The sequence below is a fragment of the Hetaerina americana genome, unplaced genomic scaffold, assembly GCF_022747635.1.
Source record: "Hetaerina americana unplaced genomic scaffold, ioHetAmer1.1.p SCAF_4, whole genome shotgun sequence".
NCBI lineage: Eukaryota > Metazoa > Arthropoda > Insecta > Odonata > Calopterygidae > Hetaerina > Hetaerina americana.
Window position 1 is genome coordinate 89,592,028 of NW_027286985.1, and position 26,562 is coordinate 89,618,589.

At 42.7% G+C, this 26,562-nt stretch overlaps 1 protein-coding gene across 4 annotated transcripts in view; it reads left to right on the plus strand.

The window, feature by feature from the left end:
* The window catches only part of LOC139692456 (transmembrane protein 47), a 987,299-nt gene that overhangs the window by 500,432 nt on the left and 460,305 nt on the right, over nucleotides 1-26,562 (plus strand). The window contains exon 1 of one of the 4 annotated variants that reach the window (XM_071590666.1): nucleotides 15,198-15,557. The exons of the other annotated variants lie outside the window; for them this stretch is intronic. Within the exon in view, the coding sequence (XP_071446767.1) occupies nucleotides 15,249-15,557 (309 nt within the window). The 5' untranslated portion in view covers nucleotides 15,198-15,248. Of the gene's footprint in view, nucleotides 1-15,197; nucleotides 15,558-26,562 lie in introns of those variants that run through there. 4 annotated transcript variants of the gene reach the window in all.

The following is a 26,562-nucleotide window of genomic DNA, read 5'->3' on the forward strand; positions in this document are numbered from 1 at the left end:
TCATGGTGCTCTGTGATGAAATGAAATTAACTATGCCTGTGACCTTTTTTGTCTCCATTCAGTGCACGGTAAATGACTGTATTGCCTAACTACTACTTTTTAAACTGCACCCATTCTAGGAACGTTCAGCAGTATAATATAAACAGCGCTAAACGACCCTTTGAAATTTATCTTTTTAAGTACTGGAGCGGATTCATTGTTTTAGAAGCATTTTGTGATCAAGCTACCGGGTATATTCAATTGTTTGTACCCCTTCGGCAGAGATTTCCAAGTAGTTTAATTCTTGGTCCGTCAAATTTCGTCATTTTGGCGATGATATTTATGTGATGAAGCGGTTTTATTTCCCCATTGGGTTCTTTGTGGAAAAATTATGTAAATCGCTTCGTGCAGTATGTATGAAGGCATATAATGTACACTGACAGTGTACTATGATAATTTCTTCGATTTGGTGTGTCTCTCGTGGAAGGAAATTTGATTAAATTTTGATTTTACAGGTTAGATGTGTTGCTTTAAATTACTCTCTCATTTCCTTTCATTATTTCTACGCTTTTAAATATGATGTTGGTGGTCCTACAGTTATGCTCATCTTCCCCTTTTGGAAAATAAGAAAATGTTGATTAAAAAATACTATGGATTTGGGTCAATACCTCTAAGACGATGTTAGCTATTTTCATTTTATAATAGGCACCTGTTTTAGGAAGTAAAGACTATAAATCACGTTGTGATAAACAGTTCTTACTTGACCTTATCAGTATAATCCACCTTGCTATATTTGTCAATACATTTTAGTTAAAATTCCTCATTGTAGTCGATATTTTTAAACAGCTAACGTTTTGGGCATTGGTTTTTTCATATTTTTTAGAGTTTCTCATGCAAAATATTTAAGATATTAACAAATACCTAATTTTTGTAAATAATGTAGCTCACGGATTGGTCTTTATTGCCCTTAAAGTACGAGGATTGTCGTATTTTTTTCTTAATTGTATTGGCAGCAGCGTTGGAGACTTTATTTAATTAATTTGATTGTACTTGGGGGAGATACATTGCATTTTAAAATAAAGCCCAACGTATGACTCTGAGCATTACGCAAATTCATTCCCCCCCATCCCCGCTCCCCTGACGTGACTCTCGCGAGGAGTGAGCGAGCTGCCGGCCCCTCAGCTTCGACCCCTTCCTCTCTCGCCCGTCTTTGGGTGAGGTATCGCCCCAGAAAAGGGAGAAGGCCATCTCGAATGAAGGGCACCGCCGCGGGAGCGGTCGCTCTTCGTAGGAAAAAGGGTAGACTCAGGTCTTGCGGGGCCCCCCTACTCCTGCGCTCCTCATCCGCGAACCCCCTTCTCACACACCCTCGCCTTAATCCTCAGTCCGCACAAATTCATATCCAATCCGCAACCTCCGTCCAGGAGTTATGGCGGATGACGGTGGCAGGGGCTCGGTACATCATTCTGGAAATTGTCCCTTCAACCGATAATATATCGCAGATTAAACTTATGAACGGGCGATCGTCTCGAGCAGAGGGAGCGCTCGTGTCGGATCGGCTTAGCGAAGTATAATGAGCGACCGAGGTATAGTTTGGGTCGTCGATTTAATGAGGGTGGTGAAAATGATTGCGTGTTAATTTACGCCTACGAAAGCCGTGATGTAAAGCGCCGAGCCGGATTAGGGGATCTGTGAACTTGCGTTTCTGCCTGCGACGCACCGCCACCGATGGGCCGTGCTAAGTGCCTCTCAGCCACGCCGGCGGTGTGCGCACTAATCTCTCGTCTCACGTCAGATCGCAAGCGCTAGATTTTCCTTGTTTTTTAGGAGAGACGATTTTGGCGACATCATCTCTCAAGCAAGCCCGAAGTAAATCCGAAATTAAAGCTGCATATCTATTCGGCTAGTGAGGCTGGAATATGTGCGTGGTTGACCTTAACAGCATGTTCTGAGAATTAATGTAGCGTCCTGTCAACGAAGACATTTACTGAATACATTGATGTTTACGAAGTCTAGGTGTTTTTCTTTGAGAAATATCGATTTCCTCATTTAACTTTTTCTTCCTTGGAATCTAGATTCTCTCCGCGTATTCTGTATGTGGTCTAACGTAGACGAAGTAGCGCATAAACATAGCGTGTTATTTTCAACATTATAATGCGCCATAGTTTAGCGGGATATCAATGTTAAGAAGAAATCTGGATTAAATGTATGTTGTTCTTTGTGTCTTTGGCTTTATGAACTCAGGCTTTTGTTATCTGGCTTCCAGTCGCATGTAATTGAACCTCCTCCTATCGATTTGCAGTTAAAAGTTTTTTAATTAAGTGCCGCTTAAATCAGGTGTCCCATATAGAAGGGAAATATACGTCAAAAATGTCGACGAAAGTTCATCAAAGAGTTTTATCTCATTGAAGTGAGAAAATATTTGATTAAAAGGATTATGGAGAAATGTTCAGCTGACGTTTTACTCGCCCATAGATTAGTTCTCCTGATTTTGCAAGCTAAAAAGTCTATTAATGGCCCATGCGAAAGCCGGTTCTATTTATTAAAAGTCAAAATTTACGAACGCTAAGCGGCACTGAAATAGCGAATATTACACTCTTGACTCTCTGCACTGGGAAAACTCACATGTGAGTATAAATCTAATCTCGGGGGAATAATTTAATCTGATTAGTAATGGAGACCACAATGGTAGCAAACTAAGGAGACTATCGTGCAAGCTAAGTTCTTGAGTGTAGCTGTCAAGTAACAGGCAAAGCGTTTCAAACGATGGCCAATGCAAAATTACCTATTTAGAGAGGAAGAATTAAAGAGGAAGGCCGAGGATTAACTACGATACAATTGCCATTGTTTGGTACAATTTACCGCATTTCAAGTTTAAAAATTATTCATCCTGACAGGGGTCTAGCCCTAAATAAAATTTCCCCAAATTTCTGAGTGGAAGAGGACGAGGACGTTAGCTCAATTGGCTAAAGCACTTGGCCGGACATCTAGGGATCCGGGTTCGAACGCCAGTGAAGGCGAATGATTTAGATGCGTTGATTGTTGAATGGTGTTGCGTATTTAGCGGACGACTTCATTAAAAATTACTAGTGATAAGGCATCTCCCGCAGTTATTTTTGAATGTACGATAAGGATGGAATGGAGAGATTGGCCTGTAGGAAAAATCCTTCGGTGCTGCTCCATGCCAAGCTTCCAATTGATAGTGATATGATAATGAATCGTATTTTGAAATACATGGTCAAAGTGCAATTTCCCACGATGGCTGATAGACCTTTCCACTTGGGGACTTGCAGTGTACTTTTAACTGTAATATTGGCCGGCGAGACCGCATTGAGGTAGTCTCGGGCACAATCACACTCACCTTTGAAATTTTGGTTCGATATTGACGCAATTTAATATCCTACCTAATTGGTTTGTTTTGTTTCGACGCAACATCGTCAGGTGGTGAGAATCGATTTCGCCGATTTGTTTGAGAAACTGTGTAGAAAGCATAGAGGATGACAGGGTTATAGGACCATCCACAGAGTTCCCTGAGATGACATCAATGGAACAAGATGTTCATTTTACAGCCTCTAAACAGGAGGCCACCTCTGCTGAAGAGAGTGGAGGTTTGGATAGAGGTCCTGAAGCGGAGAAAGCAGTCTCATTTGGTTGAGCGAGGCAATCAAATCGGCGGAGGAGAATAAAATGAAGTCGCCCATTTCGCCAAAGCGACGGGGGTTGTGTTCCGACGGCGGGTTACTTTCCTTTGGCGCTAAAAACACTCGCGGGCGGTGTGGGCGGGGGTGGATGGAAAGAAGCCTGAAGAGTCGCGCAGGGATTGCCGTTATTTCTAACAATTTTATGGGTCAAGAATACCAACACACTCACTCCGTCCTCCGTTCTCCCGATGAGTATACAGGGCACGCAAGCGTGGCAGCTGCATTCGGTGTAAAAGTTCGTGTCCTCCATGACTTAATCTCCTCTCCCCCCATTCCCCCCCTCTCTCTCTCCCTCACCGAGGCTTCCTCTTCACCTACGTCTCTCCTCGGTGCAGCTTTCATTTCATTCCCCCATTCCCCTGGAACCTGCGTATTTCAAATATATCCCGCAGTTTTCTCTGCCTTTTCCTTCATTTAATTGAATCGGTCGCAGATGCAGCATTCAGCGAGTAGGGAGCCGTTACAATTTACAATCGAGCGCCGCTGCAGGACACTCCAATGAACGAGCGTTTTAATGCCGACGGTGCCCGAGGAATATGAGCGGGAAAATCCACGACTCGTGCTTACATTTCAATCAGCAACTCACAGGTCTCGCCTAAGTCCTGATTATTGACCATTATTTTAGTTTATGTGATTGTTATGAATGACACGTGCGATCGGTTTCAATGTTGAATGATTTCTCTTACTGATGGACGTGTATATACGGAAATAAAGATTAGTAGGTAAATGCTGGAGTAACATATTCTGATATAAAATTTAGTAGGTAAACTATGTATCCTTGTATGCATGTCTTTGACCAAAAACATTTTCGAGAAAATAATTATCTTTTTACCAAATAAAAAATTAACTTTCTGTATTTTCGTCGGTTTCTAAGCTTAGTAGTTATCGTCGGGTATTAAATGCATAATATGGCCAGTATACCATTTCCTAGAGGTAGGGTACAGAGGAGGAAGTGGGGATAGAGACGATGGGATATTGTAGTTGTTAACCCAGGTGTCCATTTTGGGGGAGTGGAGGAAGAGAAGGTCAAGAGGGGGTAAATGTACGTAGGAGAAATAGAGAGGAGAGAGTTAGAGAGAGAGGAAATGCATTTATGTCAAGGACGAGGGAATTTCCAAAAGGGGCGAGTATCTTCAGAAATATTTTCGTTAACTGCCTGTCAAGTTTTACGTTATCTTGTATTTGCAATTGTTCCAACGTGTCCTATTATTGTTACTTTTTCTCGAAGAAAAGAATGTCTGGAAAAAAGTCTTTTATCCATAGTCTTGTCCAGTCTACACACATTCACTGGTCCAAGGGTGGTCCATATCGCGTGGGTGTTTAGCGAATGGGATTGGGTAGCATTTACATTTCGGAGATTTCTTTTGTGCGCACCGGCGTTCTCCCCGTTTGCCCTCTATTTAGACTGCGCTGTAATCTGTGCGAGTTGGTTCATAAATAAATTTTCATCCGAATTTTCCACTTTGGTCTTGGTTGTGTTCAAAAGCATTAGTTGGTTGTTTTTAGTATAGCATGCGATCAAAATGTTGTCCTTTTGGAACGAATTAGCTATTTTTAAGGCGTTCCTCCGTACTAAGGAAGTTTACCCATCGAAATTTTTCTTCCGCATAGCTGGGGAATATGTTAAGCTCTCTGCTCTGATGAAGCGTTTTCTCTTAATAATTTTTTCAATTACGATCCCAATGTGCCAGTTGTTCACGGAAATAATTTTTAATATGTTAGGTTCTCGAGTACAATTACTGTTGAAAAGAGGAATGCTTATTAGACAATTTAACATAAGGTGGAAGGCGGACAACTTTTCAGATAGCTGATGGCGGGAGTGAAACGGAATGACATGGTCAGAGGTGGTTGTATTCCGGTAAATTGAAAACTCGTAACCTTTGATTGTAGTCGAAAATATCAAGGGAATTAAGTTTTTTAATGATTATCTTCCATAAGTAAAATTAATTCAATTACGCTGGGCATTTAAAGTGTTCAAAAATTGTCAAACTGCCTTTCCGTGCCAGTCCACGGTGGACACCGTCATCGATGTTCCTGTACCAGCAATTAACTTATTTGTAATTTTTAGAAAACTCTTGCTACAAGTTATTTCAATTTCGTTCATAAATGAAGGTGAGCTGTATCACCAGGATCGGCGATAGTGGTGAGCTCATTGCCAACGCTACCGTGTGCTGGCAGTATTCTCAGATGAATTTGAAGTACTTATGTTCTGTACGCACCTTGAGTAGGATCACAAATAAAGGAAGGAATTTGGGTTGAGCTCGTGAATTTCTGAACACTCTTTCGGCCTCAGAAAGATAAACATTTGTAAATCGTTTTATTGAGTCAAATGATGCCAAGGTTTGTTTTTAGGGAAGGCGATTGTTACTTGAGAGTTTTTCGCATAAATCTTTGGAATTATTCATTCCGTAATTGGGTTGGATACCCGTGAATTCCCTGCAGAGAGAATTCAAAAGTGATGCGAGTTTCCTTGCTGTTCAGCGACGGCACTGGAAACCACGGGTCAATTGTTAAGTTACTATCGTATGCTGTGATAATCATGGGCACTGAATAAGTAAACTTGGTATTTTTTCACGGAAAAAACTTTGTAATACTACCGGTTTCGACGCATATGCCACATTATCAGGTATGAATGATGTCGCCTTTACGTCGAAACCGGTAGTATTATGAAGTTTTTTGTGAATAAATACTAAGTTCATTTATTCCGTGATCATGAATTTTCACAAAGTAGAGCCTCAAACCATCGTATTCATAATTATGGGCCTCCGAGTTAACGCTTGATCATATTGAAAAGGTAATGAGTGTTGGGGCATTCATGGCTGGCCCTTCACTAATTCCGATTTTAATGTATCGAAGTATCAACCTTCAGAAAATAAACTCATTGCAAGCGAAATGCCATACTTATTTACTCAAGAAGACTTAAAAATTTTAATGTTATCAGTGACATGCAGCAGTTATAATTGGTATTCCCAGAATGTTCACTCAAGTGAACTTTGATTAAGTAATGGCCAACATTTTATGTTAACATTTTGTTTCATGTTGATTTAGCATGTGAATGAATATAAAATGCTGACTTTAAAAAAAAATGCCAGATGAATAGTGCCATATCAATAAATAAAGAAAAAATAAGGCATGCCATTAAAAGGCAATTATTTGGTATTCAAGATATCGTAATTTATGTTCGTTCTATGGAGTGTCCACAATGTGTATCATTAATACTTTAAAGATGTTAATGTGAAATCCTGCCAATAGTAAATCGTACAACGAAATGAATTGGATATTAAAGAATGAGTGCTCATTACGAATGTTGATTCAAATGATAGGAGGAGCCTAGAGAAGCCCCTTTTTACACCTGTTTTTCCATATCATGCATGGATTATCTTATTTGACGGTGATATTTTATGGAAAATTCGAAGTTTAAAGATTTTGAATTATAGGGTCCATTTTGGGTTTAAGAACGACAGGCGTGTGAAGCCATTTACTAATGTAATGAGGACATAGTACAGGTATGTTAAAGGAGCAGATATCGCGAGAATGTCACCGTAGGTCTCAACAAGGATTTGAAAAAAATATGTCTGATGGCTATTTGTGGATTTCCGTTGAGTGAATCACGCCTGAGAATACTCACCCAGGGAAATGAGTTTTTCTAATAGGTTATCAATTAGTGATTCAACATAAGACATACAAAATCAAAATTTAATGTTTTCTTAATTTTTAGCATAATGGGAACGGGTCCAGCAAGGGTTGCCTGCCCTACGATATAGAAAATGTTTAAGCAGGCGTAAGGTTGAGTCGAAGTGTACAAAAAAATTAGATGGTTAGTTCATTAAATGATTTTCAGTTTGCTGAAAGAAAAAGTCAGGGCCAGGCATTAAAGTTATTGGTGAGCGTGAAAGTAGAGATGTTGAATGTTTCTCAAGAGAAGAGAGGACTCCGGGCGATAGGCGTGGTGGCATGCGCCGACCCCTTGGTCAGTTAAAAAGGAAAACACTTCTGATGCTTAGAAATCGATATGGAGTAGCGAACTTCCTCTCGCTTCCTTAGCTTCCTTCCTTTTTCCCCGAGTGACTTTGAGTGATTTCCGAAGGCATTTCCAATGGCGCAGATTAATTGAGCGGCAAAAAAGTAATTCGGTGCTGAATTGTGTGGACTTCAGTCGGAAGCAGCCGGTCTTCCATTTTTGGACTAGAAATCACAAGATGAACGGACCTGTTGAAATTCTACAAGTGGAGGAAAATAATGCGAAGTAATATTGCTAGAGGGCAGGAAATCAAAGGAATTATTATGCATCTATGTTGGAGAAACGTTTGGAAAAATATGCAAGAGGAATAATATAAGCAAAGAACAATTTTCCTAGAAAAGGGGGGTGGCTGTTGATAGGATGTTATTGTTACTGCTGTAAATAAAAATTTTCTCAAGATTTTAGTATAGAATACGAACTTTCTACGTACAAACGTAATTCCATAAGTCATATGTACAATGCTAAAGAGAACACTTTTCAGAAATTAGATACTTGTACGTATGTATCATAGTTGCGTGAGTTATCAGTGAATATAGAGTTGCTGTCACTTGGGAGTGAAGACCTCTACATATACGAGCCCTCGTACCCTTTCATTCAGCGAGTAGGGGTAAGCACGTTAGACCAATTTGAAATCCACGAAATGAGTGGGTACTACAGGAATGTGTACGTACGCATAGTGATATGGACGATTGTTGCTCCTGAAATCTGTCTCATTCTTATCGCCGATATATGGTATGAAATAAAACTTTTTTTCGGCTGTTTTCGTCGAACAGGTTTTGACATTATTTTTTTGACCTCGCCGGTTAGTTGGAAATGACACTTGGTAGGATGTGGGGTGATCGGTTGAAATTATATCGGCGTTTGGAGCATCCTGGGTGGTTGGAATGGAAGACTCGGGAACGCCAACGCTTTGCGGTGAATGGGAAGGAGGCTAACGCCTGGGATCACATTCATCCATTCTCGACGCGCCGGAAAGAAGATTGCGGGTGGACCGGGGGGGGGGGGGTCGGAGGGAGTGGGGAGGTTCCTGCGAATGGCGTGCGCTGGGGAGCTGTAAAACGACCGGTCGAAATGAAAGGCCTGGGATTTCCCCATTGCTATGCCAGTTGAGGTGGGGAGGAAGTACTGCAGCCGCCGCTGTTGTGTATTTATGGCCTCGCTACAGGAATCGCTGTTCTTCGAGCGAAGCCCTCTTTAGTATGTGTCTGTGCACTCGTGGAGGGTAAACGTTTGGCTCTCTCTCTCACCACCTCAAGTATCTTATTTGTTTTTCAAAATTCTTGGATAGAATAAGTAACAGTTGCGTGTAAATACTCATATCGATCCTTAGTTGAAAGTTTTAACAAAATAGAGGGTAAAATACGCAAGGAAACCACTCGCCAATTTAGTTGGTGAATTGTATGCTGCAGGATCTATGTTATTAATGGTCAAATATATGTCGATTTTAAAAATACAACAATATGTTGCAAAATAATAATGTAATATACTTCTTGTTTACAGTTGTATTGAGAAGTATTGAAAGTTTCCCCTGCTTTACGAGATATTCTAATGATCATTAACCTCCAATACCTGACTATTAGGTTGTATCGCCGTTAAGTATAGCATATTTACCATCAAGCACTACAAATCCTATTCTGAATGTGGAAAATCATTTTAAACAAGTGATATTTACGAGATGAAATTCGTCTCGTATATTAAACCGTGAGTATTTTTTGCGCTATCCAATGGTTTTCCACTGCTTATGTTTCCGTCTTCGGGACTATGGGTGTCAAGTTTTCTAAATTTCAATGGTACATTTTTAAATGGACATGTTTATGATCAGTAGGGCATTGAAAGATAAGATATTTGTAAATATGGTGCATTGAGTTTGCAGGAGTATGATTTAAAGTTCGTTTTCAATTGTCCTAAGAGGGGTGTACTCTTAATTAACACTAAGGCGTGCGGCGGGGGGTGTTAGACAGCAGACATACATGGGGAATTATTATTAGTTAATACATTCGCTTGCTTATATGTTAACTCAAATACGCGAACACTCTCATGCACTTGCGTACCTATGTACATCACGTGATAATTGTTGTGTATAATTGGTTGATTAAAATTAAGTATTAAGTTTCATTGATTTTTTCGGCCTCTTGTGTTTGATTTTGTATTGATTGCGTATTTCACGAGAGAAGAATTAGTTCTTGAATATGTCTATGACGATGTGTATCTCTTCCATTTTCTCGCATTTGTCGAATCTACCTGTATAATTTGGGGTCATAATAAATCCTTTGTTGTCGCAATAAAACTCAGGTGCCCTGTGCCATTCTAAAACTCTCAAGCCTTGCTTCTTCTAATGGAGACTCGATGGGCTCCCAGCCTTATCCCTCTAGCACAGACCGTGTCTCTTGCTTGTTTCTTTCTCGTAGCAGTGTTTAACAGACCTAGATGATTTTCTCTGTAAAATACCGATTTCTTCATTTTACGTTTCAATCCCTGGAATCCAGATTCTCTCCGCGTATTGTGTATATGGCCTAACTAAGGCGAGTGACACTTTCACTTGTTCATTAGTTTTTCCTTAGACCCGTCCAATGAAACCAAGCTTCTCTAAGAATATCTTGCATATTCTTCTGATGAGTGTGACCCATGAAAGTTTCGATGCCAATGTAACATCTGAGTATTCACCCATTATAAAATACTTAAGTCGTCACTAACAATCTATTTTATAAATTACGTCCTGTTCATATTTTCTGTTCGTCCGAAGTTTCATTGATTTCTATTTTCGGATATTTAATTCTAATCGTGATGGCGGCGAATTATAACTCGTGATGGTGAATTCATTGGTGGCGGAACCGCCGGACGTGTAGTGCGCCACGCGAACCCGCCCGCCCCTCTACCGCAGGCGACCTCGCGCTTTCGGCAGCGGCTCATGGACCTCGAATACGAATGTAATTGGGTGAATAATCGCCACGGGCGGAAGCGCGTCGCGCCCAACCCCACGTACGCCCTTACCCCCCCCCTCCAGCTCACCTCCTTCCACCCTCTGCGAGAGTGAAAGAAACGCTTTGCCTCTCACGCCAAGTGGATTCGGGGACACGAATGTCCTGCGCTGCTGACCAGAGGGGAAGCGTTTCGATCCTCCGACACGGTTTGACCTTTTGAGGGAGTGGGATGGGCTGATGGAGGCGAGTGGGCGAGATGTGTTCTGTTTTTGGGAGATATTGGAGGGTGCGAAGGAGAGGAAGTCCGATGCCTGGAATGATTCGCCCGCAGGACGGCGTTGGAGGACGGGTACGGTGATGGAGGAGGAGACAGTTGACCGGAAGGGCTCACCGATCAAGCGGTGATGTGGCTGGCGGGTCCATATATTTCAATGCTAGTTAATCGATATTATTGTGATAAATAATAGATCTAGCTCCATCGAGATGGTTTCTCGGGGTATTATAGCGCTTTTTCCACGGACAAACGGTCAATCTGATTTGCATCGTTTTTGTGTGTTCCATTCCCTCTAACATATTTAAAATTTTACTCTCCATATAATTATCCCCTCTTTCACAGTCTTGAGCAAATCATTGCCAATGAAAATGCTCCGGATCTACCTTTCGTCCCTCCTTTGAATTTCACTCAACAACGTCTCATGGACCTCGAATACGAATGTAATTGGGGTTTCCTACCCTACTCTTCCTAAAATTTGTTTATGTTCCATTCTTCTCCAGACCTTCATTCTTAAATTCTCCTAATGCACTCATATCCCCTTGCCTTGACGACCAATTTTTCGGATCGTACAAAACTATGCTCCATATTAAAGTGTCCACCGATATTTTGTTTATGCTCAAGGTCCGTCTTATGAATAATTTCCTCATCGTAAAAGCTACTTTGCTTCACGAATTTCATCTTCTGCTGCTTCTATTTCGTTAGCCAGATTTATTCAAAATTTCCCAGTCTGTTGAAGTACATCACACGTCAATGAGGTTTATAAGAATCGGTTTAATAAAATAAATATAATAAGACTATGGAGAAATGAAGTCAGACTTGGCGTAGTAAAACAAATACTCCTTGAAGCTTAATGATTCTACGTTATGAAAGACAGTTCTATTTATTCGTGTGTTTTTCATATTTCTTCTTAATGGAGAAATGTTTTGGTATCTTCCAAACTTTTTTGTTTTAAAAGGATCTTTCCGTAGATTAAAAATCTTCGGGAAATTAATTTTTGTTTAAATTTCGTCGTAAATAAAATACTTGAGAGAGATTGATTTTTCCACGGATCCTAAGGTTTGTATAACGAAACACATTTTTCGAATTTTTAAATTGAATCACCCCGTCTTCGCTTTCCCAATTGATGCCCTTGACCCTTGTGTTGAAATTTAACCCCGAATGACCCATTTCAAGAATTAAAACCTCTTTCGTGTCTTCGGGACAAGTCCAAGCTGATTTACATTTGTTTTTCTTGAAGATATTTGATATTCTTAAGATATTGCTGAGGCGTTATAAAAAAAATGAGGAAAATATCGAAATTTTATTGATTTTCTCGTTTCGTCGAATTTTAATGTCCAAGTGTTTCCCCCTTGAGAGCGTTTGGAATACACCTGGAATACCTACCTCTTCGCAGCGGACTGTGCGAGCAGTTTTGCGATTGCTGTCACCCCACGCCTCAAGGCCGAGGTGGTAGAAGAAGAGCACCCGCTATCTCACCCCCTCCTTCTCTCTCCCTCTGACCTCCTGACGCAGTCGGGGGTGATTTTACTTAATTAACGCTCCCTCCCTCGCTAACAGGATCTGTGAGAAGTCAAATGGATACAAGAACAGCAGCTTCATCGGCATAATGGTGTCCGCTGATCACGCCTGATTTGCTTGTTTCCCGGGACACAGCAGAGAAGGGGAGTAGTCCCCCTGGACCGAAATCGCTTTCGCGGCGGGCCCCCTTGAGAGGAGGCGCTCATTTTCTCTCCCTTTTGAAGATGAGAGCAGAACGAACGAGTTGGGGGGGAGGGGGCGTCGTCGTCGTCGTCGTCATGTGTCTGACTCAATGGTTTGGCCGCCAGAATGGCTTGGGAGGCTTTCAGGGAGGGTGCGCCTTATTTATGTGCGTTTGGTCGTCGGTGGGTGGGGCGGTGGGTGGGTCTTGTGGGCTACGGGCTCTTGAGCGCGATCGGTCTCTCCGCGGGGGTGAGACTGCCCCCACCGCTACTTTCCGAGTGGGAGGCGGGGTGTAGTCGGACGAGGGAGAGTGTTGGTGAGCCAGGGGGAAGTACCGGGGCGTCCCCCGGGAGGGGGGAGGGCGTCGGCCTTCGAGTCGAGGGGTCCGTGGCAGCGAGGGGAGTTAGTGCGCAGAAAGGCGGTAGCCTTTCGGTGGTGCGTATGACCGTGAATGTCCACCGGCGGCGGTCTCCCGGTGCCATTACTCACTCCACCCTGTTGGCGATTGGGATTTATCTTGTCCATTCGTAAACCTTCTGTCTAGTTTATTCCCTTGACCCTTGTCGTTTGGTTCGCCGCGTTCTGCTTGCATTTTTCTTTCATGCCTCCCTTTCCCCATTCCACGCTCTTCAATATCCTAATTCTAATCTCATTTGAAACTCCCTCCATTCCCTCTCTCTTCTATTTTCCGCCCCTTCGTTTCACCTCGGGAATTTTTCAAAGACAATCTGTCCCTCCTCGCCCCCGGAGACTTGTGGGCATAACTCGGACCCGCGGTGCGTACACTGCCGGGTAGGAGAGGGGGGTTTATCCACGTGAGTGGTGACGGCGTCTGTGTAGCCGGGTCGGTAGGGGTTGACTTGAAGGGCCAAGGCCGGCCAAAGGGTATGCGGAATAGGGTCGCGCCCATGATGGGGGCAGGCGTGAAAGAAAGGGGCGATCACGAGGGGGGGAGGCAAGAGGATTTAGCAGCGACGGACTAGACAGGCGGTGCCGGGGAGGGCAGTCAGCCGCGCTTCGATTTCGCGTGAGTAGTGTGTTGGGGTGGAGGGAAGGTCATCGAGGGTTAAACCGAGGGGTCACCGTACATCCGATATAATACAGGAGGCTGCGATGGACTCGGGTCGTCGGCGGTCACCACCGTGAGGGAGTGGTGCGCTCAATAGACGAGGCAACACTCGCTGACCTAAGAATTAGCGGTTGACGGGCAGTGTTCTTCGTGACGAGGCGATGCGAGAGGCGCCGATCCACTCCGCTCTTGAGTCCGCAAACCATAAATCGCTTTAGGGGCGTTGAATTCGAAATCAAAAATTGGCACAACTAATATTTCGCTCAATTCAATTTGAAAAATTAAAGCCCGGTCATGATGCACATAGTTTAATTCCCAATTTTACGCGTGACAGGGTGAGGTGGCCTTTTATTATGCGTCCCACAAATCCAGCCTCTCCGAGAACCCGTGTTCATGGTTGTTGTGAGTGCGGCTAGCCGACTTAGAAGAGGCGGAGGAGACTAGAAACCCCCGCGTACCCCGGTGGGTGGTCGTTCTGCCCCTCACTCCTCCACTCCCCAACCACCCCTCCGGTGCCCCTTGCCTCCCTGAGCGGGCGCTCGCGGATTAGGTGACGTGTGTCTCTCCACCCCTCTTCGTGACGAGTTTTCGCGAGCAAAGAGGGAGAGGAGGGAGGGGGGCGCGAAGTGGGAGTGGATGGGGAACCATTGGCCGTCGAAGTGATCCTGCGGGAAGCGTGTTGGGGGGCGCTCGTGCCCCGTTATTCTTTTGTCCTAATAAAAAAATACTATCCATTTTATATTATAAAAAAGCGTGATGGGCGGGCAGTGCTCTTGGGAAGAGGGGTATGAGGGTTGTCGGGCAGAGAAGGAGCAAAAGGGAGCGGAGGTGGCGCCGAAGTAGGCCTAGGTCGAGACGGAGGGTGCGCTGACAATCCCATGTTCTCACCTGAATGGTTTGATTTTTTCCGTCTCCCTTGCTTCTTTCTCTCTTGGTTGTTTGTGTGTTTCGCGTGGGAGAGGCTGGCGAATACGTAAGGTTTGTGTTTTGTCCGGGTTAGCGGCGAGGAGGAGCCAGTCTTCGAGGAAACGACACCCGGACGGACTTGGATCGCTGTCGAGACCGCGGCGAGACGCGTGGCGAAAGTGGGCAGTTTGGCGAGCGGGAGTGGGGACGTCGTCGATCCTTTGGTGCACGCATCGTACCCCCTGAGTGCCCACCTCCTCCTCTTTTATGTGGGTGACCTGTCCACCCCGCGAAGGGTGTCGCCTGTTCGATGAACTCATAAATCCCCGTAGCAGAGAAGTCGTCCTTTGTTCATGCCCCGGCTTCTCGCCGGTGGACGAAGGATACGATGATGACCTCCGAGGTCGACCTGGAAGACATCGCGGCTGGTCGGAGGCCCCAAGGTGGGGCCTCGCCGCTCCCGGCCTCTGTCGCCGCTTCCGACGCCCCCCGCAGGAAGTACAGCCACGACGGGTGGTGGACGGCCGTGGGGCGGCAGTCCCTATCCCGAAGACCCCCCGGGCCCATCCCGGCTCTCCTCCGTCAGAGCGACCTCTGGGCCCGCGCCGTGGCGGCGGCCGCGGTCTCAGAGGCTCCGCCGTCGCGGTCCGCGGCGCTGAAGGCTCGGATCAGAGCCATGATGGGCCCCTCGCCGCCCTGCATATGGGCCAGGACGAGCCCGTCGGAGACATCACCGCGGGCAGAGAAAGAGGGCCCCTCACTGAGGACGGTGTACGGCGGCTGCTTCGGCGTGGGCCACGGGGGCCTCAATAAGCCGGGCGGGAGGGCGGTGGAGTGCTGCGCGGTGCCCCACGGGACGAGGACTTTTTGGTCGAGTTCGGAGAGGGTGCACCAGCCCCAGGCGGGGGCCGCTCAGAGGAAGGCCCCTGGCGGGAAGGTGGACGCGGCGGCCGAGGGGAAGAGGAGCGGGCTCAAACCTGGACAGGTCAGGAGGGAGGGGGCGGCGGGCTATCGTGGGGGGGGGCGGTGATATTCATTGCAATTGCCAGGAGCGTATTTACCCGTTGGCGTCATCACTCAGCGGTTTTCCCGAATGCAGATGAAATTAATGCTACGGTAGTTTCATTATCTTGAGGCCATGGATATACTCGATTGATTTATAGTGACCCTACCAAGGTATAATTTGATCCGTTTCTTTCACTGCGTATTTGCATCATGGTCCAAAATGGCGTCGCGCACTTCGCGGTAGTGGTGACGGGTTTTCCCCAGCATGGGGACGGAAGGTGAAGGATTCCGTCTCGGTGACAACTGATGACGGTGGGGACGCCTGACTGAAGCTGGTTAAGCACGAATAAAGTGAATCACCGCCGATCTCTCGTCCCACTGTAGACTTAAGATGGTTTGATGTCGATCATTCTCTGCGAGGAGATCGACATGAAACATTGTTTGCTACCGATCCAGATTAAAAACGATTCTCCCTGAGAATTGGCTGCGTCTTTTTAAATCGCCTCGTGCGACTTGCAGATTCTTTTCTGGGAAACCCGTATAGATGTATCGAGCCACTGTCACACATCTTCGAGGACTTTCGTGACATCATCGGGAGGGAATCTTCTTTGAATGATTTTACGCCATTTAATTGTGGGTCTGCGCCAGTGAGAGGTTTTTTGTAAAACGCAACTTATTTTCTTGAATCCATCTTTTCCGTCTTTCTGGCGAATCAGATGGAAGTAATGTGATTAGTTATAGCGATGGCGTATTTAGTGCTTAGGACCGCGAATATTACACTGAGTAAATTTTCTCTTTGGAAAAATTCTGGATTCTTAAAGCCGTATATTTCTGAAAAGCAGTATTATCAGTGAGCGGTTTGACGACTTGAATCTTATAAACGTGTTTATTTAGGGTTAACCTGCGAGTCGCAGATGGTATGAAAGCGATGACAGGTGCGTCTCATTGACAAATACGAGCAGCTTTGAAGAATACGTACTTCAGTGTTTCCGTTGATTAGATTCATTAAGCTCAATAGGCGATGCACTGGATTAAAAAGTGTGCGATTTTTCTCTCTGGCATTTAGTTGAGATAGCATTCTGTGTGGTTATCAATGAAATCTTTCAACAAAGCGATCAAATAGTAAACTGATTTCGCTCCCTATATCGCGGATTGTAAGCCACACGGCGCCGTCCATGTGGACTCCATTTTGAGCACAGTTTCTTTGTGAACATTAACAATTGGAAATGAAAAAATAGTAACTTTGTGATTCCACTGAAAATTTAATGCGAGACGACCCGGGTTTCGACGTTCAACGTCATTTTCAGCCGACGTTGAACATGGAAACCCGGTCGTCTCGTATTAAATTTTCAGTGGAATCTCAATGTCACTATTTTTTCATTTCCAATAAGAATCGATTCCATAGAGTTACGCCGGAAACCATCAATTTAACATTAGCTATGTTCATCCATTAATTTTTTATTTATTTTTCTGAATTTTTGTGTGCCAATCATTATTTTTAAGAAACTAATGGGATTTTAAATAATGTTATTTTATTCTTTTTATTGGAGGTAATCTTCAGTGTTATGTTATAGGTGGTATCTCAAAATCACTGCGCTACACTGCACGGGGTCTTTATAATGTGCATGAAGTATGTTAACACCCATGTCCTGTGCCCATTCATCCTTATGATCTTGGATAATCTTTTCTCGCATTGACGTACAATTAACTTATCTTTCTTCTAATTCTTTCTTTTCAAATCAAGTGTTAGTTCCAGTTTTTATTTTTTCATTCTTCCTAGCCAAGACCTGCTTTATATATCAAAAATGCTTAGGCGATCTCCGCCCCATGTGTGACAGCCTTTCACTTATGCGGCACCAGCTTCTTTAATCCCTCGGCAGAGAAGTTCGCCGCCTCTGGGAATTGGGGATTGAACCGGTTGGCATTGGTGGTCTTGAGTTCCTCTGTCATCTTTAAACACTTGCCCACCAAGCTCTTGTTTCAAGTACAGGAAGAGGAAATACTCGATACGTTCAAGCTCCGCCTTGTCGATAGCCGCCCAAAAACGCTCGTCTACTCAACATTCTTCGCTGTTTGTTTTGGTCGATAAGCATTTTCAGCACCCATCTTGCTCACAATTTGCGAAATTTGATATTTCCTGTAAAATTCTTGTAATTAGTGGTGCGTCTAAAAAGAGGAAATTTGTCAGCCAGTGCACTAATCTTCAATCGTCAATAAGGCCACAGTTCTAGGTTCACTCGTTAAAACATATCATAGCCACTTGGCTCTGCACAATGCGCATTTGAGCGGTCATTTTTGAAGTCTTGGCACCATTATCTAACCTTTCCTTCACTTATTGCTGTAGGTCCTTTCATAAGCTAGGCACAACTCCCGATTTATCTGGGGCAGTTAATGTGCCTTTTGTACACCCAAATGGAATAACAGCGCGTACTTAGCAACTGGCGGGAGCAACGATTTTCGCGGGCATCGTTGTCTGTATTCACCGACAGTAAAACAGCCACTGAATCAAAGCAATATCTAAGAGGCTGCGGAAACAATCAATCGATGGCGCTGCATGCGTGCATTTTTTCTGACCCGCCAATATTTATAAAAAAACGGCCCAGACTTTTGGAAAACACCTCGTATTAGCATAAATCATCCATGGCCGAATTTTTGCGCAAGTTTTCAACATGAACATTGGAACTCGGTATAATACTTCCGTTTGAATCTTCTGTTTTGATTAGCAAAATATTTCAGTTACGTCAATGAATCAAATAAAATATCATTAATCTTTGATTACTGATGAGTATACTGAAGCTTACTCCCATCTTGGATAACGATTTAATCAGGCTGCTATTCGCCTCAGTCAGATGAATTTTTGCTTCGCCATTAAGTGGGAGAAAAGTTTCAGGGTTTTCATGTTCGTTAACCAAAATCTAGTGTAGAGGTTTTTTGAGATCTTCAGATTCTCGTCCTCTGTTTTACGTATAGTGGCTTTTCTATTTAAACCAATATGTATTTTGATATTTTTCTCGCAAACTTTCCTGGTTATAGAGCTAAGCATATTCAGAAATTCCGTCTTATTTTGGCCGGGTGGTACTTAAGGATTATGTTTGAATACTTCACGTCCAAAATTTTTATTTTCTCACTTCACGACTTGAAATCAGGATTTTTTTAAATTTTAGAGGTTCAATATGCAATTTTTCTTTTGATTATGATGTATGTTGTTGCTTTGGTCGTAACCGGATCGATTAGTCCGATACCTTATCTTTATGGAAATCCCTAGAGAATTCATGTCAGAAAAACGACTTTCATTCCGAAGTTTGGTGAGCTCTGAGTGATGGGGGCTTTAAGAATGTGTTTCCTTCCACTTCGGCTTCAGCAGGAGCTATTAGGGAAGGCGACCGGCAGCTGAGGTCATTTGCGTTAGGCTTTAGTGTTATTGGCCATCGATACGAACCTGTCAAAGCGTTATACGTGGAATGCTCGCAGAATTTCTTTACAGTTGCCGTTGTAATGAATGTTTATCTCTGACACAAAAGCTTAGTAACATAATGGGATTTTTTAGATTCTTAGAATCACCTAAATTTTGATAACTGTGCCTTTGGCGTTGCGAAATTATGCAATTTACGAAGAAACGTGTATCTAATTTGAATCACTTGGTCGCAAAGAATTCTCTTGACATACTGCATTGTCAGTGTACGCTTGAATCTCGTACGTTCGTGGCTGGGAGCTCTATACCTAGTATTCCATTTTTCGCTGCGCAAATCGGATTTCGGGTGCGTCTACCGAATTTCTTGATTTACATTGCCGTCTTGAAGGAGAACAAAGCCGCTTTCCTGAACTGGATGTTATTATGGAGTCGGCACTTTTTTCTTTTACTCCCGTGCAAGACGAATTCCAACTGTTAGCTATTGCATGTTTAATTTTTTCTCGTGACCCTATGTGCTCTTGCCAGAATGTTTGATTTTATACTTCAATTTGTATCCTTTACTTGCTTTTCGCACGGTGTGCTCTGGGAGATTGTCTCGGATGTTTCTCATTCAATTCGCGACATCCTCTCGGTTATTATAACGTTAGCCGCCTCGATATTTTTCTTTTTTTTCACTCATCCAGATACAAAAGGTTGCTTTCGCGATGTGATTTACTCATTAAACGGGGCAGCCAGTCCGCAATTGAAGTTATACAATGAGTTATAAACTGAATAGCACCATATCAGGGTAATTTATAGTAATGTGACAGTCATCGCATTGTGGTGTTTCGGTTGTGATTAACCTTCCACCCTTTCTTAGTAATTTGAAAAAAACTATGAAAAGGGTATTTTTTAGTTTATGATGTACAGCATCCCAAGTTCAAGTTAACTTGAAGAATATAGATATCTTAGTGGGCAGAGTTGTATTTCTTAAATGTTTTTTCTTTGTTCTGGAATTTAAGCTATCAATAGCTAAGGTTAAGCAAATTTCCCTAGATTGTTGCTGGAAGTACTTGAATCGCATTTGTAAAACTACTTATTCCAAGTTCATTGCATATGTGTCGTGTGGAATTAGTTAATTACGAATATCCTCCTCACATAATGTTTTATATTCCATTTGGATTGGATACATTTTTTCGAACTTGTTTAGCGTGCGTGACATAAATGAAGTCGTTATATACACTAATTGAACATTGGAACGTTCCTCGTTTCTTTTCAAAACAATTACCAGCATAGCCATCTCTCGAATAGGATTTGAAGCGTTTTATTCATATTTACTTCAATGTTAATGCTAGTTGTCGTGCGAACAATATTATTTCCTTTTATGAATGCTCGAAATGATATGTTTGAAACATTTACATCACAGCATATGGTACTCTCTTAGTCTACATGGTCTCAAAATCTAGTTTATTTAGGGTGTCTGTAACACTCAAAATATGCATTGTGGGGTGACCCACGCCTACTTCACTTATAGTTTGTTCAGGGAATGTCTTCAAAGTGCATTTACTTAGTGGAAATAGTGATTGTTTATCAATCTATAGATTTGTAACGTAATCATTTGATCTATTTTGTTTCAAAATTCATTCTCCTTCAAAGAGAAAGATTTTCAAGATCTTGAAACGATACAAATGTTCACGTTGAAACATGCGATATATTAACGATTTACCCAGATATTTTAAAATAATTGAATGAAGTATCTTAAATTATATCATAATTCATTCATGTGAGCTAACTTTGGATTCCAAACGACCTACTTCGTACTCTTTATGAGTCGTACATTCATTTTGGAAGAATACACATTATAGTATTTCAACGTTCAGCGCACGTAGATAAGACTTCATTGCATACAAAAATTTCTCATTTTGTTCATCGTCTTCCTTGATTTTCCAATGTATTGATTCAGTCATCATCATTGCATGACAATCTTTCCTTTGACACAGATTTGCTCCCGCTCGGTGCTTGCCGGGCCACGGAAGCCAAATTCAATGCTTTACTTGTGATTGTAAGCTCGCGTGTGTTCCACTTTGCCTCGCAGCTTTTTGTTATTAGCAGAGTTTTCCCTGGTTTCCGACGTTGTTCTTGACAATGAAAAAAAAAGATTCCCCATTAGAGTAATGGGATTCAGTTGTAAATTATCGCGTTTTAAAAGGCAATATGAGATATTTTCACATTGGAGAAAGTTCCCATTCTTAGACATTATCAAGTCGTAGTCGCTGTTGTTTTAAACAATGGAAAGATAATAATACCCCAAATATCTAACAAGGGTAATTGACGGATTACTTTTGGGAAGGATCCTTGGTTTGATTGATGTGCTGCAAGGACGAATGAAAAAAACCCGAAATCCTCATTAGCAAGCACTTAACGAGAGGGATCGAAGTTTCAAAACTGTTTATCGTCCTATTGACTGATTGGGTAGAGTTAATGAAGTGTTTCACACTGGACCTTAGAAAGGATAGAAATACTGCTGAACGCAGGGATAGAAATAAATAAATAAATATAAGCGTTCAGCAGTATTTCTATCCCTGCAATCTTATTTGCGTTCTGTTCGTGGAAAGATACATCTCCAGCGATAACTCGCGCGAGTACCTGCCTCATTGTTCACCACTCAAAAAATCACTCTAATCGCCAAGTTTTTTAGCGTGCAAGCCATTTCGTTCATTTATTCTTTAAGAGGATATTTACCTTACCACCTGTTGTTCAATTAATAACCCTTTTTATTAGATTTTTTACTTTTTTATAAATAAATGTTATTTAAATACTAAATGTTCGCAGTTAATATTTGAGTTCTTTAAAAAACTCATATTTCTGATAGTATTGTCTCAAATCGGGATTTATGATACATTTTTATTCCTAAGCGGGAGCGTAGCTTATGATATCGACGTTGTGAATCGCTTTTTTTTGCCATTTCATCTGCCTCTAATTCAGCCATCCATCTTAAAAATACGGAAACCCACAAAAAAAGGGGCTTTTAAAAAATAAATAGATTGTATTGGTCTGTGTATAATTTTTCGCGAGTTCAAATTTTGAAATTGTTAGGAGTGCGAGATGTACTTTTTTTTAATTTTGCGATCGCAAAATTAGCGAAAAAGAATTTCTTAGTCTGCCAATTCTTCATTAATTATCCTTCATGTTATCGGTTACCAATATGATGCGGGGTTGGAATGTTTCCCTTTCTGTCAGCGTTAAACTCCTGCAATAATCTATTTGATTTAGTCCTACATTTAAGACATGGATTGTATGAAATGTATTGGGAAAAGTGTCAGAAAACTAGATTTATTTTAGATATTTTTACATTGGCTCAAAATTCTTCAAATTACATCCTTTGAGCGTCGAAAGGCTCTTGCTGGCTACTTTTCCATGGCTCAAAGTGTTCCTGGTGGGCAGATTCCGGAAGGTCCTTATGGGTACGCGTGCAAGCTCTGTTGAAGTAACTTAGGCTCTCATTGAGTTTTCCTTTGAGGATTTCACTTTTGGGAATAGGACATAGTCTCATGGTACCAAGTCGGGACTTAATTGTCTCTGCTCTTTGTCGTCCGTATATATATATATATATATATATATGTATGTATGTATGTATATATATATATATATATATATATATATATATATATATATATATATATATATAACACTTTTTGAAAGTCTCACGGACCTGAATAATAATGTATACACTTAGCACTAGTGGACACAGACAAAAACCTACAAAAAAGAGACACTATTTTTCGAAATTTCGGTGGTCGTGGCCACCTTTAACAAGGAAGAGAGGTACAGAACTCCTGTACCTCTCTTCTTCTTCCTCTCCTCCTCTTATCAAGGAAGAGAGGTACAGATGTCTGTATCTCTCTTCCTTGATAAAGATGGCCACGACCACCGAAAATTCGAAAAATAGTGAGTCTCTTTTTTGTGTGTTTCTTTGGTGGGTGAAACAGCTCCCTAACGCCATCTCTTGGCCAAAGAATCGGGGCACTTGCATAAAGCATCATAGATCTCAGTGGTTAGCCTGGATAACCTGGAAAGCTCGTGTGGTTAAGAACCTCCACCCGGCAAGTGGCAAGATCCGGTGTTCAAATCCCGGTCTAGGAAATATTTTTACATTCGTGATCTGCTGGATTCCGCCTTTCCCACCGCTCCTGTTTTCGTCCTTTGTGTGTGTTCCTATCCCTTTTCCTTATATCTTTTTCTATATGAATGAGTATTTGTTCGCCGTTTGGCGGGATTTCGTGTTTGAATGTAATTTGAGGCCATATTTTAAACAAGTTGATGGCTTCCTAATGAAATGTTTTCTTTTTCAGGTACGTTCGCCCCTGTATCATTGTCATGACTTGGCCCTGTGTTTGTAGTAGTCTGGTAAGTATTTTTCTCGCTGAACGAATCAAATCTGTAGAACGTGAACCCTACCACATCCGTTCGTGCATCTCTTTATTTGTTTCAGTGCAGTGTTGCGACAGTTTAAACCGTAATAGTTAGTTGATTTGCGCCATTATTCTAAATTTTCATGCCAGGATGGTGAAAAATAATTTTAAATCGCCAAATTCGCTTTGCGTATTTCGTTTCGCGGTTCAATGTCACTTAAGTTACTATCATGCACTTTTAAAACTCGAAAAGAATTTAGCTCTATGGCTACTTTGATTTGCGTGGAAAACAATTGAATTATCTACCTAAAATAGAATTTACTGGTTTATTGAGGACACTATTTTGACGCCTCTCGTTAATTTTTTGGATGAATATCATGGTAAATATTTGGAGAATTCTAAAAGATTTTATAACCATTCTTTTGATCTATGAATAGTCTTCTCTGTCTCTTCCAGGGAAGGAAAAATATTCCACCGAGCACTCTTTTAAGGGCAAAATCCAAGTTGAAGTTCTCTCCGTGATATTAGGAAAAAAATGCCCTCCCGTCCATAAAAATGGCCTTTCATTAACTTAAAAAGAAGAAATCTCTCGAATTGTTGTAGATTCGTTTTCTTGATTGGCGGTCTAATGTATCGGATTTTTTAAGGGGTCGTAAAACAACCCATTCGTGTGGATGTGATTGAGAGGAGCGCCGCGGCCGCCCTCTTTATTCGACGCCCTCTGGCGCAAGAGTTCATATCACATCCCCTCGTTTTTTAAGTCTTCAAAGTATAGCGTAATGCATTTGACCATATTTGTCGTTCAGTTAGAATCATTTTTCTTTTATGAGTAATACTTGCAAAGAGTAGGCGTTTTTATGAAATGTTAGCTAATATTTAAATTATTAGAATTTATAATCATTGATGCTAGAATCAGAAGTCGTGCTAGGGGGAATGACTTTCGGATGTTTTGGTTTTTTTATGCGCCAGAGTGTATTTTATTTTCTAGGCAGTTATTATGACTAGTAGTGTACCGATTAAAATTTGTTAGGAATGAATACCGTCTTTAAAACCGTGTATTTACTTCCCTCTCCTAACAAAAAACAAGTCTTATATCCGACATTGTAGTAACACGCTCTTCAATGGCGAAAACTTCCTTCCTCCCTTCACCACGTCCAACATCCCAGTCCTATTTCTGCCCCTCCATCGCTAGCCTAACATTCTCCCCATCACAGTCTTCAACATCCCATTATCCATCAGAATTCTATGCATCCATTTTTCCTACCTCCTTTTGATTTCCTCAACGACTCCCTCACCTTCCCCGCCTCGTCGTTAGAATACCTTTCCTTTTTTCTTCACACTCGTATTTCAATTGCCTCCAATCTACGCCTATAATCTTGCGACATTTCAGCGCCGTACGTAGCTACGCTCCATACAAAAGTTTTAACGAGCCTTTTCCTAGCATCCATACTCAACGTCCTTGTCATCAATTTCTCCTCCTTGTGAAAGCTTCTTTGCCTAACCCAATTCTTCTCCTCACGTCCCTGCTACTTTGGCCATTATGGTCCCCAGCACGTCCAATATACGTAATCTGCCCCACATGCTCTAGTTTCTTCCCTCTCATTTTAATGCTAAGCTTAACCTCTTTCTGGAAAACCTCATTTCCTTTGATATATTTACATTTATTCTTATCCCATATCGAACGCACTGAAGATCCGATGCACTCATCAACGCCTGTAACGGACAAATTAAGGCTAGAGCGTTAGCGAACCGAACTGATTTTATAAATTGGGTATACTAGAATTTAATTCCTATCTCAATTTATTTTCAATGCCTCTCCATATCCTACCTTACCCGGTAGATCACCTATAATAGTAAAAATCTGGCAGACTTTAGCCTTAGTCAGAGGATTAGCGAGAAGTTATCGCGTTTCTTCTTGCTCCCTCTTAGGATCGTTTCTCGTTTATTAATCTATAACGTGTGAATGCAGTAACATTTACTTTTGCCCCTATTTGGCATAAGTGCGTAACTTCAAAAAACGGTGTTTTGATCCTTGTGGCACCAAATTAATCGATGTGGATTGAAAAAGTTGTTCATGTTCATTGGCCACCAGCGAGCGGGGTAAGAACGGCGCGAAAGAAACCGGACAATCACACTCCGATCCCCCGGAGAGTGGGGCGGGGTGAAGGAGAGCCCTGACCTCCACGCCACTCCCCTCCATCGATCTGCTATCCCTCCCCCCCGGTGTGCGAGTGTACGGCGGAGTCCTCGCACGTATGAGTGGTGTTCTCTTCCCCCTCCACAACAGCCGCAATCCCCCGCCTCCTCCCCATCCCCCCTCCCGATGCCTCTCGTCTCACATTAGGGGCGCCCTTCCCTCTCTTGCAGGTGGGAGGAACCCATGATGTCTTGCCCCTTTCGCACGCACCCCAACTCCCCCCGGGCTGAACCCTGACCTCTCATCTGCTCGTGCGGATCTCTCTGGAACCTCGTCCTTCCCCGACAACTTCCTCCCCAAAGGCCCCCCTTCCCAAACCCCGATCTCTTTTCCTTCGTTTTTCATCCATCCTGCCGTCGATAAAAATCCCCCTGGAAGCTCGGACTTGTTGATGCTCGGCGAGATCAAATGCGCGTCCCGTCCATGTCATCCCGACCCCTCACCCCTTGCTCGTTCGATGCTTCCGACTGCGAACGGTGGTCGTTTGTCGCGTTTTCAAGAGCCTCGGAAGCAAGTGGTGGTCGCCTCAATCCTTGTCACGTGTGTGTGTCTGTATGTGCGCGCTCGCTCTTCGCTACGACTTTGAAGTGACTGCTTCAGTCCGACCGACCCGATGGGAATTGATACCGTGGAGGAGATATGAAATCGAAGGGCCATTCCGTCGAGTTTACTTTTACGCGAATGCCGTTGGAATTCACGATGAAATTTCCAGCGTAGTGGACACGATACACTCGAATTAATTTGATCATGTGAGGTGTGTTTGAGATGTACGTAGAAAGGTACTATATAGATAGTCGTAGGAATTAGAATTTACAGTAGACCAGTGAATTTCCCATGGGTCTCGTAATCTTACGTATAATCACGGTGACCCTTAAAACGATCTTAATCATTGTGCTGATTTCTTATGAAAATATTCGCTTTTTAAATCTTGATCTATTCATCAATAATCGTTTTCAGAAACCATTGCTTTTGTAACTCTTTCTCG